The 12969-nt window shown below is 37.2% G+C and overlaps 1 protein-coding gene across 5 annotated transcripts in view; it reads right to left on the bottom strand.

Annotated features, from left to right (window-relative positions):
- The window catches only part of agbl5 (AGBL carboxypeptidase 5), a 157649-nt gene continuing 144680 nt past the window's right edge, over nt 1–12969 (bottom strand). For 3 of the 5 annotated variants that reach the window (XM_063036370.1, XM_063036400.1, XM_063036390.1), the window contains 3 exons: nt 11976–12133; nt 11194–11309; nt 1–3168 (listed from right to left, as the gene is read on the bottom strand). In XM_063036370.1, coding sequence (XP_062892440.1) covers nt 3097–3168; nt 11194–11309; nt 11976–12133 — 346 coding nt within the window. In that variant the 3' untranslated portion in view covers nt 1–3096. The remainder of the gene's footprint in view (nt 3169–11193; nt 11310–11975; nt 12134–12969) is intronic. The other 2 variants (XM_063036377.1, XM_063036382.1) reach the window with 2 other exon arrangements.

The following is a 12969-nucleotide window of genomic DNA, read 5'->3' as shown; positions in this document are numbered from 1 at the left end:
TATATGCTTTCAAGCAAATTACTATTTCCTCAAAGCACATCTTTAAAATTGGTTAGAATTTAGTTTTGCAGAATAAAACTTACAATATTTTCAAATTTTCTACTTCTGCAAAGAAGAATTGGGAAAGTTTTGTTTCTGAACCATTTGCAAGAGCCCCAGTAGTTAACATAAACAATAAGAAATAAATCTCTGAACATATTTTTATTCAGTTTCTTTACGTAGAAAATGGAAATCTTATCATCCAAATCTTGACAACACCACCAAATTCAATCTTCTGCAACACATTTTTATTACATACATCTATAGTCAAGGTGAAAATTGTCAATTGGTAGCAAGTTTTAATAGACAAAATTATCTGTATGTATAGTGTCTATTGTAAATGCAAGTTACACCATAAAATACTCTTTGACATTTTTTTCTGACCGCATCAGCGCAATGTGACCACAAAGAGAAGTGCTTATTTTTGGCCTCATTACTCAGACAAAAACCTGCCATCTTGAACTTCAGAAAATGTCTTTTCAACCATATGTAAATAAAACCTGTTATCTAAGAAGAGAGTGTTTAGTTTCTGGTGTGGTATGTGGGATAGAGAAATAGGAAAAGACTGCCTAAGGTATTGTTTTTGAGCTCCATTGCTAAATTCAGTTTTGAAGTATTTATTTCACAGTTAATGAACTGGCTTTATTTTGAAATATTGTGCAAAGTGTTAAAATTCCTTCAGAAAGTCCGAACATTCTTTTAAAAAGTAAAAAATGTTATCAAATCCTGCTAGATATACCATACTGAAGAAAGATCATTATTAAAAAAGTTTAAGTTAACATTCTCAAATTTGTACTGAGATCTTCAATTGTACAAATAAATAAATCATTTTCAACAATATATAGGTGGAAAACAATCAAACACAAGTTTCACTCAAATACTTAACATTGAATCAAAATAATGGAATGTTTCACAGTTAGCCAGTCCACTGTTCCTTTAGCTAAAAGTTGTTTCCACAACTAATCGTGTAATCATTATCATTAATCATTTGCTACAGAGAATAATTTCCCTGAAATGATTTACAAATTCAGATGAATACCATTTGCACAATTAAGTTACATTGACGTGTCTATTTTTGAAAGATAGCAAAATTAATGTCTTAAATCACAGTATAATTCAAATAACTGGAATGTTTTAACTTGGATATACAGTATCCCAAAACAATGACAATGAATTCCAGTATAATAATTTCCACAATCACATTACCCTACATTCACACATTGCAGAATATCTAACTTTCTGTATGAAAATTAATAACTTCAGAAATTATGCTTATCAAGAATACAACAAGCTCTGAAAAAAGTATTCCAGTTCTAAATTCAAAAATATAAGAAATATTCAAATGCCAATATAAATTTTAAAAGTAACACAGACTACATCTGTAATGATGTAAAAGTAGGCATGAGCCAATCAAGTGATATGAAACAATAACCAAATATCCAAAGTGTTTGTTTTACAAACTCTCAATTTCTACAAACTACAAAAATAGTGCTGAACTGCCTGACCAAACAGGCCACTTCTGTGCTGAAAGAATTATATTTCTACACATACAATCAGGCACTTAAGTAACAAGTCATTAATTAGATAATATGTTACAGACTGCAATAACAGCAGACAGCAACAATCTGCAGTCTTTTGAAATGAATACAGACAAACATTTTTGGAACCAGATACAATATGATAATTAAACTTCTTTGTTTCTTGATGATAACTGAGTCAATTCTTTGAAGTCCAATGCCTTACATCCACTGCAAATCACTTTGTGTTTCTGCAGTTGCAGCAATTAAAATGATAATATTTGCATTTAGTTGTATTTACTCAGTTCCATCAAAATACCTTCTGGGATTCTTGTGTATCTCACGATGATTCCATCATTTGATAACATTTCATTTCAATTGTTTCAGACATTTCTAATGTCAATCCAGTTTTAAAAATGCTGGTACCAACCAATGAGAATGAATGACCACATTAAAAACATGTTTTTGAGAGGAGTGTTCATAACAGCATAGAATCCCAATTTATATATATATATACATACACACACACACACACACAGATAGATATCCAGTATAAACCTAATGAAGAAAGAGTTGTCAAAAATGGACTGGAAAAGTAAACTGTACACAAGTAGTGACAGACAGATAGGGCACATTAGACAATTCTCAGTAGATATATTACCTTGAGAAATAAAGGCTCTCTGACAAGCTTAGTAGAAAAATCTCCACCTATCGTCCCCACTTTTAAATGCTTCAAAGTGACAAGAATATTATACAAGTCTCCTTTACTTCCTATCCCATTTCCCAATATTTACAGCTGGAAATAGCTGCTTGTCAGGCCAAATGTTTGTTTATGCCGTGTTTTTAAATACTCATTTCATTTTTAGCTCTTTGAGAAACAGGAAAAAATTAAATGCAGGGGCAGAACATGTGATCCAGATGATCACCAGTGGTGCCTGCCTTCAGCTGGCAATGTGAGTTTTAAGTGCTTTAGTTCAAGGAAATGAGAACTAGAAAAAAAATTCTGTTACTTCTTTATCACGAGTGGTTGCAAGCATGGCCAGTTTCTTGAAGAATCCAACCTCTGATGAAATGTTAAGAACTAGTGTTAAACGTTAACACCTGCCCAGTGTTTTGGACTGATATCCTTTCTTGTTTACACATAGCAGGAAAGTCTTCAAAATTTCAAAAAAAAAACCCTTACATTGGCACATTGCTACTTTTGAGCTACAAGCATCAATGTTTTCAAAAATATATAGATGATTTAAAAATCTGTAGATGGATTAAAAACTTCATTTCTATTTAATGCACATACAACATTGCTTTCAAAAAGAATAAGAAGCCATCGTTTTGAAATGCTACATTTTGCCTATGGAAGTATGCACCACCTAAACCATTTTGTCAGAGAAATTCAAGATTTTAACTCATTAACAATAATGAAGGATGGTATTTTCTCTAAGTAAACACAGCAACTGACACCAGATACACACAGTTCAGGCAGACTCAAAGACATTTGAGAAAGTAGCTCAATACAAACCATAGAAACAGCATAATTAGGGTATCAACCATCAGTGCAAAAAGAAAAAATCTTCCTATATGTGGGTATCTGGTCTGTTCCTGTTGCCAACGGCAGCTGTAGGAAAAGATATAAAAGTGGCTATGTAAATAATATTCAGAATTTCTGATGCTTTCATCATTCATCTGAAAGCAAATTACTCATGCAAGTGCTGAAATACATTGCTATGTCATCCTCTTTGATCATTTCAATTAATTGCAGTTTACATCTAAAACCCAAGGCTACTGATGAGATTTTGGAAATTGAACACAGGTCCACTGGATAATTTATAGGAAATGAGGAATTGAACACTACAGAATTTTGTAAAAGTATATCTAACCAACTAACAAAATAGTTTAACACCTCATTCAAATCATACATATTCTGAATACCACCAGTGTTGTACAAGATCTATAACAGATACATTCATGACGCCCTTTGTTTTTGACATTTTTATGTCTATTTGATATGTAGTAATTAAAATAAAGCAGCCATTTTTCAAATAACTTACCAATGAAGTCTATTCCAATGAGGGACTACATCTGCAGCATGCTACCACCTACACTGAACCCCCGACAATTCACCTACCAACACAACCGATCAACAGACATTGCCATAGTTAGAGCACTATACCCTATCCTCACTCACCTGGAGAAGAGGGATGCTTACGTGAGAATGCTGTTCTTGAAGTATAGTTCAGCATTCAACACCATAATCCCCCCCAGGCTCGACGAGAAGCTCAGAGACCTCGGCCTTCACTCTGCCTTGTGCTTCTGGATCCTGAACTTCTTGTCTGATCACTGGCAAGTGGTAAGGACGGGCACCCTCACCTCTGCCCCTTTGACCGTCAACGCAGGAGCCCCCCAGGGCTGTGTCCTGAGCCTCTCCTCTACTCCCTATACAACCACGATTGTGTTGCCATGCACAACTCCAATCTGATCAAATTTGCAGATGACATGACATCGATAGGCCTCATTTCCAACAATGATGAGACAATGTACATAGGAGAAGTCAACACCCTGACACAGTGGTGCCAAGAAAACCTCTCCCTCAATGTCAAAAATAATGAAGGAGTTGATTGTGGATTACGGGAGGAATAGAATCAGGCTAGCTCCCATTGACATCAATGGGACTGTAGATGAGAGGGTGAGTAGTTTCAAAACTCCTCAATATGCACATCACCGAGGATCTCACCTGGACTATAACACAACAGTGCCTCTTTCACCTCAAACGGCTGAAAAAGTTCAGTGTGAGTCCCCAAGTCCTCAGGATTTTCTACAAGGGCATCCTGACTGGCTGTGTTGCCGCCTGGTATGGGAACTGTACTACCCACTATGGCAGGGCACTGCAGAAAGTGGTGCGGACAGCCAAGCACAGCTGTGGATGTAAACTTTCCTCTATTCAGGACACTTACAGCAGCAGGTGAGTGAAAAGGGCCTGAAGGATCATTGGGGACTGCAGCCACCCCCAATCACAAACTGTTTCAGCTGCTTCCGTCTGGCAAACGGTACCACAGCATTAAGGCCAGGACCAACTAGCTCCAGACAGCTTCTATCACTAGGCCATCAGATTTATCAATACACATTGATCTGATTGCATATCTGACTGTACATACATGTACACTAAACAAATATGTACATAATCTCAGTGTTTATGCAACATCCTCCTACATCTCCCTTCCTTATTGCTTGTACATAGTGATGGAGATGCAACAAAGATTTTTACTCCCTCATGTTGTGAGATGGATGTAAGAAATAAAATTCTAATACTATTCATTATTTTCAATGACAAATTGAGCTTGATTTTTTAAAAAAAATTGTAGTCAGTAAATTTTGACATGCATACTTACAAGTAGTATATATATATATATTATTATATATAGAATATATTCATTCAGAGTTGGCACGGTGAACTAATTCTACCTTCTAGTTGTTCTGATGCACTACGTTAGCCAACACATTGTGAATAATCCCATAGGAACAAATTAAGGCATGGATTATAAATTGGTATGGTCATACATACTGTATTTCAGTTGGAAAGAGAAACAATAATATCAAGGCCTTGCCTTGCATACCAAGCAGGACCAAGAACATTCCAAAACCCCACTGACATATAAGAATATCTTGGTGTTGCAAATAATAATCCCTTCCAATATGCTGGTAGACAGTCCAACTGAGAAAATGGGCTTCCTAGGGCATTAAAAACACATAGAACCATAGAACACTACAGCACAGAAAACAGGCCATTCGGCCCTTCTACTCTGCGCCGAAACATTATTCCACTAGTCCAATTGACCTGCATCCAGTCCATAACCCTCCAGACTTCTCCCATTCTTGTACCTATCCAATTTATTCTTAAAACTTAAAAGTGAGCCCGCATTTACCACGTCAGATGGCAGCTTGTTCCACACTCCCACCACTCTCTGAGTGAAGTAGTTCCCCCTAATGTTCCCCCTAAACCTTTCCCCTTTCACCCTAAAGCCATGTCCTCTCGTATTTATCTCTCCTAGTCTAAGTGGAAAGAGCCTGTTCACATTTACTCTGTCTATATCCTTCATAATTTTATAAACATCTATCAAATCTCCCCTTATTCTTCTACGCTCCAAGGAATAAAGTCCTAACCTGTTCAATCTTTCCCTGTAACTCAACTCCTGAAGACCTGACAACATCCTAGTAAATCTTCTCTGCACTCTTTCAATCTTACTGAGATCCTTCCTATAGTTAGGTGACCAAAACTGTACACAATACTCCAAATTTGGCCTCACCAATGTCTTATACAACCTCCCCATAACATCCCAACTCCTATACTCAATACTTATGTATTTATGATTTATGAATGCCAGGATGCCAAAAGCCTTCTTTACAACCCTGTCTACCTCTGACGCCACTTTCAGGGAATTATGTATCTGAACTCTCGGATCTCTGTTCCTCCGCACTCCTCAGTGCCCTACCATTTACTGTGTATGTCCTACCTTGATTTGTCCTTCCAAAATGCAACACCTCACACTTGTCTGCATTAAATTCCATCTGCCATTTTCTGGCCCATTTTTCCCAGTTGGTCCAGATCCCTCTGCAAGCTTTGAAAGCCTTCCTCACTGTCCACAACACCTCCAATCTTAGTGTCATCAGCAAACTTGCTGATCCAATTTGCCGTATTAATCCAATTTACCACATTATACATCTTTCAATAATTACCATTATTAACCTTCACCATATGTGACAGAATAAAGAAGTCAGAAAACATGCATTTGGGTTACAGTTCAAAATAGAAACAAACTTTAAAACAATTCTTGGATTAAACAAAATGTTACCACCTTGACTTTTGCTTAATCCTGAGTGCTTCAGGGTGTTAACTGAATAAGAGCAAGTTAATCTCCAAACCAGAACACCTTTTCAGAGATATTAAAAAAGTCTGCATAATGTTTGCTCATATAAATAGAAACAATACACTAACTAATGGCTCCACTTGACACAGCTGTTCCCAGTCTAGATCAAAGTAACAAATAGTTGCTATTGTAATTTATTTGGGACAATTGGACACTTTACCAGATTACAAGCATTGTTAGAACATAATGAAATGCCAAGTACAATTTCCAATATCATTTTAACAATATCATGTCAAAAAGGCAATGTTACATTAGTCATGGGGGATTTCAATAGGCAGATAGATTGGGAAAATCCAGTTGAACCCAAGGGAGCGAATTTGTGGAATGCCTCTGAGATGGCTTTTTGGAGCATATTGTGGTTGAGCCCATTAAGGGGATCATCAATTCTGGATTGTGTGTAGTATAATGAACTGGATATGATCAGGGATCTTCAGGTAAAGGAACCCTTAGAACACAGTGATCTTAATATGATAGAATTCACTCTGCAATTTAAGAAAGGAAAGTTAAAGTAGACAAAGTAGTAGTATCCATACTACCAAGAAGTAAAGAGAATTACAGGGGCATGAGAGAGGAGCTAGCCACAGTTGACTGGATGGGGACACTAGCAGGGATGAGCAAGCAACAAAGGCTGGAGTTTCTGGGAGCAATTTGGAAGACACAGGATAGATACAGCCCAAAGAAAAGTAAGTATTCTAAAGGCACGATGACATAACCATGGCTGAGAAGGGAAGTCAAAGACTATGAAAGCAAAAGAAGGGGCATATAATATAGCAAAAATTAGTGGGAAGCTAGAGGATTGGGAATTTTTTAAAAACCAACAGAAGGAAACTCAACATGTTCCTATGAGGAAGAAAGACAAGAATGGCAAAGTTTGAGAAACTTGAATAATGAGTTGTTACAAATTGAGATAAAAAGAAAAAGGAAGCATGTCTACAGTTCAGAAAGCTGAAATTGGATAAGGCCCTTGAAGAATACAAGAATCAGGTAAGAACTTGAACAGGAAATCAAGAGGGCTAAAAGGCACGATGAAAATGCCCTTGGCAAGTAAGATTAAGAAGAATTCCAAGGCATTTTAAAAGATAGCAGTTAAAGTAAATGCAAGACCATTCAAGACAAAGGGGAGAATTGGTGGGGACTTAACAGAGAAACAGATATCTTTGCATCTTCTCCAGTCACAGGTGAGGTATTCAAGAAAGCAAAATTGTTTACTTGTTCAAGAAGGGCAACAGGGATAATCTGGCAAATTATAAATGAGTGAGTTTTCATTCACAGTAATTATTCAAGAAGATTTTTAGAGGTGGGATTTATTCATGTGGAAAAGTATGGACTTGCTTAGGGAATTCAGCATGACTTTGAGTGGGGAGATCTTGCTTACAAATTTAATTGACTGAGCTTTTGAGGAGGTGATAAAGATGACTGATGAGAGTAAGGCAGTGGATGTTGTACACATGGACTTCAGTAAAGCATTTGATTGGCAGGCTGATCCAGAGGATTAAAACACATGGGGTCACCTAGTAGATTGGATCCAAAATTGGTTCGGCCTTAGAAGACAAAGGGCAAAGGGCTGTTATTCTGGGTGGAGATCTGTAACCAATGGTGTTCTACAAGGATCAGTGTTGGCAACCTCTATTGTACGTGATATATACTGTGTTAAAACCATACAGATAAAATATAGGTGGGCTGATTAGTAAGTTTGCAAACAATAGAAAAATTGGTAGATTTGTGGACAATAAGGAAGGTTGTCAAAAGATACAGATCAGTTTGAACTTTTAGCTGAGAGACAGATGATTGTGTTTAATGCAGATCATTGAGGCACTGCACTTTGGGAGGTCCAATGGAAGAGCAAAGTATATAGCAAATGGCAGCATCCTTAGGAGCATTGATTTACAGAGGGATCTTGGGGAGCAAGGCCAGAATTCCCTACAAGAGGCAACACGAGTTGAAAGGGTAGTAATAAAAAGGTATACTTGCCTTGACTGACCAAGGAGATGAATATAAAAGTTGGCAATTCAAGTTACAGCTGTATAAAACTTTGACAAAGCCATATGTGAAAAATTGAGAGAAGTTATGATCGCTGCATTACCAAGAACATGAAGGCTTTGAAAAGGACATACACTGGCTCTGAAAAGGTTCACCAGGATGTTACCTGGATTAGAGAGCATTAGTTGTAAGGAGAGGTTGGGCAAACTTTGATTGTTTGTAAATTGGAGGTATAGGAGCCTGAAGACCCACATTCCATGTTTTAGAAACAATTTCTTCCCCTCTACCATCAGATTACTGAACCCATGAACCCAACATCATTATTCCTCTTTTGCACTACTTAATTATTTTTTGTAACTTATAGTAATTTATAGTAACGCTAATGCCAAAAAGCAACTAATTTCATGAATTATGTCTGTGACAATAAACCTGATAGAAGTATATAAAATTATGAGAGGCATAGATAGGGTCAATAGCCAGAATCTTTATCCCAGGGTGGAAATGTCAAATATTAGAGCACATAACTTTAAGGTGAGAGTGGAAAGTTTAAAGGAGATTTGCAAGTAAATATTTTCTTTACACAGAGAGTGGCAAGTGCCTGGAATGTACTGCCAAGGAAGAATGAAACAGCAATGTTTAAGAGGCCATAGAAGAGTCAGGCAAAAAAGGAATACAGACTACATGCAGTGAGATAGGATTATTTTAAGTGGACATCATGGTCGACAGAGATATCATGGGATGTAGGTTCTGTTTCTGTGCTGTACAGTTCCATGTTCTGATAAATGTTAAAATGCACTGAAATTTTTAAAGTCTAAAATTCATTTTAGATTTTGAACTTTTCTGAAACTTTTCTATGTGCATTTTATGGAGTAAATAAAAATTTTGCTTATAAAGATATAGTTTGTGCATAAATTGGTTTATTTGAATAACAATCAATACATTCTGCAGGATTCTGTATAGGAGCCAGGAATTAAAATCATTTTTGAAGGGCACTGTTGAACAGATGCATGTTTTCCACATTTCTGAGTGTTCTTAATGCTTCTACTGATTATAGGGTTGCCCACCCCTGCTGGTCAGCTCCAGTGTATGCCATTTGTGGTGGCCTGAGCTGCATTGTTAACAGCATCATTCTAGTATCTTCTGCAATCATTGCAAATCCTTCACCACCCTGTGGTGTGTTTGGATCAGCTTCTGTAGTTTATATAAATGAACGATGTATGCATAATATATTTACATGTGAAGAGTGTAGTTAGAAAGAGAAGAGTAAATAGCATGCACGATTTAGCAGTTCTCCAAGGCTCTTACCGCATCATTAAGTTTGTGACACCAGTTATTCTTAGAATAAGAATATACATATACAGTACAAATTTTGATCAGTATGTAATGAGCATGATCAGTTTTGGGGCCTATATCCGAGAAAGGATGTTCTGGTATTGGAGACTGTCGAAGAGGAGGTTAACAAGAATGATCCCAGGAATGAAAGGCTTAATTTATGAAGAACATTTGTTGCCTCTGGGCCTGTACTTTCCAGAGTTTAGAAGAATGGGAAGGGGGGGATTATCTCATTGAAAACTACTGAACATTGAAAGATCTAGATTGGACATGGAGAGGATGTTTCAAGTAGTGGGAGAATCTTGGATCAAAAGTTACAGCCTCAGAATGTCCCTTTGGAACAGAGGTGAAGCATCTGTGGAACTCGTTGCCACAGACAGCTGTGAAGGTCAAGTTATTTGGTTACATTATATTTAAAGCAGAGGTTGATAGGTTTTTGGTTATTAAGGATGTCAAAGGTTATGGAGAGAAGCTAAGAGACTGGGACTGAGAGGAAAAACAAATGAGCCGTGGTCAAATGGTGGTGCAGACTCAATGGGCCAAATGGCCTAATTCTGTTCTGATGTCTTATGAACTAAATGATTGTAATAGATAGATTTATATAATAACACATTAAATTTTCAAATCTCAAGAGGACTTAACATTAGATACACTACATAAGGAGCAACATGATTTTAGCATTAAAAATCATGTCTGTGCTAGACAGACATGATAAAACTGCTAATTTACCTTTCAGTAAGTGAAATCTTTCATGTCCTAAAGACAATTAAGTCTCTCAATATAATAAAGCTGTCAAAGGTCTGTTAGGCAACACACACAAAATGCTGGAGGAACTCAGCAGGTCAGGTAGCATCTATGGAAATTAAGAAAGAGTCAACACCATGGGCTGAGACCCTTTATCAATACAGGAAAGGAAGGGGAAAGAAGCCAGCTTAAGGAAGTTGGGGAGGGGGGAGGGGAGAGGGGAGGAGGATAAGCTAGAGAATGATAAGTAAAGCCAGGAAGGTGGGGAAGGTGGGGAAGCGGGGGGGGGGGTGGGGAGAGATGAATTGAGAAGCTCAGAGGTGATAGGCGAAAAAGGTACAGGGCTAAAGAAGAAAGAATCTGATAGGAGAGGAGAGTAGACCATGGAAAAAAGGGAAGGAGCAAGGACACCAGAGGGAGGTAATGGACATGTCAGGAAAAGAGGTAAGAGGGGATCCAGAATGGGGAATGGAAGAAGAGAGAAAGAAAGGAGAAATTACTAGAAGTTAGATAAATCAATTTTCATGCCATCAGGTCAGAGGCTACACAGACAGAATATGAGGATTTGCTGCTCCTACCCGAGAGTGGCCTCATCATGGCAGTAGACGAGGCCAGGTCAAACCACTGAATTCTGTTAATTACATCAAATAAGTAGCAAGTACCTTTGCACATACATCCAGCTGCTTTTCTGCTTCATTATTAGTAGTGCATGTAGAATCTTGAGAGTTATGTTTCACTGCTGGAGTCAAGCTAATTGCAGAACAATCCAATATGCCACCTGTCAAAAAAACATCCATTGAATATTTACTTCACTCATCCTGGATAAAAGCAGGAATTATTTTATATGGAATACTTATGATTTAAACTGCAATTTAGTTCATCTTTGAATTAGGAACATCAAGTGAAAACAAATTTTTAAAATAGTCTTTCATCTTTTCACAGCACATTTTCTTACATGTCAATTTCTCCCTATTCCCAACTACTGAATTAGTAACAGACATTGACAATGCACAATGTGATACTCCATTTACTGTCAATTCCTAATTTCTTCTGAGCTGAAAAGGTGTTATCAATCACTTCAGTAGAACAGAAGTTTTATTTGGTGCAGTATGGTAAGGATAGACAATTTGCTTCCCTGAAGGACATCATTGAACCAATTGTGCTTTATGCAATTCCTGTCATTTCAAGTTTAACAGTGATACCTGCATTAATCCAATTATCTGATCGCTAAATTTAAATTCCCAGCTACAATGGGGGGGGGGGGGGCTTGAACATGCATCACTGGATCAAGGGCCTAGATCAGCAACCCAACCACAGCACGTGTACCACAGTAACTGCCAGTCTGAGTTGCAGTGATATAGCCAAGTGCTTCAAAATCAAACAAAATATCCTCAACACCAACCTAAAGTGGGAGATCAGATAGAACCAAGAATCATGAACTTACAACCTTTAGGCTCATTTTGCACAACTTTAGGCTGGACACTTTTCAATATCTTCAGTTGTGGGTTATGACTGACAGAACTAGTCAGGCGGAGATTTCCTTGGGGCAAAAGTGTGCCACTTATTCTCACTGGGATTCTACTGGGTCTCAGCTGTTCAGAACTAAATAAAGAGAAAAACAAGTCAATACATTGACCAGAAAGACACAAAATATATCAAAACCTTTAACTTATATCCTGGAGGAATATGAGTGACATCGGTGGGATGAAATTGTGTTGTTGCTCCAAAAGCTTTTTAAATAGATGAGCTGGATATATAGTCTAACACAGAGGTCGGCAACCTTTTTGCCTTTGTGGGCCAGATCGCGTATTAATGAGCGGACTGTGGGCCAGATAAATGCCATAAAAAAAAAACTTAGAATATGGGAATTATCCATTTAAATACATCTAATTATGTTTTGCCTCAAATTAATGAATAACACATGCTAGAAAATCATTTATGCTTAACCAATGATGCCAATTAGTAATCAAATAACTCAGTTTAGTCGTAATTTATTTCAATCAAGGCATCTTATGAATCTATTAAAAGGACACAAAGAATAAAACGTATGAACATCATGCATTGAATGGTGGTAATTTAAGTATAATAAAAAAGCAAATTTTAATGCCAACAGTCAATAAATCAATGTGAAAGTTGATGCTGTTTGTTGCTTGAAAGCTTCTCAATATTGGGTGTCAGACTTGTTGATGCCAAGAGCAAGGCATTATCCAGATGGGCATCAGTCAACCTTGTTCTCAAATAGTTCTTGGTGTGCTTCATTTTTGAAAATAATTGCTCACACAGGTAAGTGCTGGCAAACAATGATGCCATCTTTTTTGCATGGTCCACTAAGTTAGGATACTTCCCACTTGGATAGTATATTTTCTATAGAAGACAAGCACTGACACATCTTCAGAATGAAATTTCGATCTCAATATGTCATCACACTGCATCTCAAT

Source organism: Mobula hypostoma, chromosome 2 (genome assembly GCF_963921235.1).
Source record: "Mobula hypostoma chromosome 2, sMobHyp1.1, whole genome shotgun sequence".
NCBI classification, from domain to species: domain Eukaryota; kingdom Metazoa; phylum Chordata; class Chondrichthyes; order Myliobatiformes; family Myliobatidae; genus Mobula; species Mobula hypostoma.
Note: the sequence above shows the minus strand (reverse complement) of the source record. Positions and strands in the feature narration are given on the sequence as shown.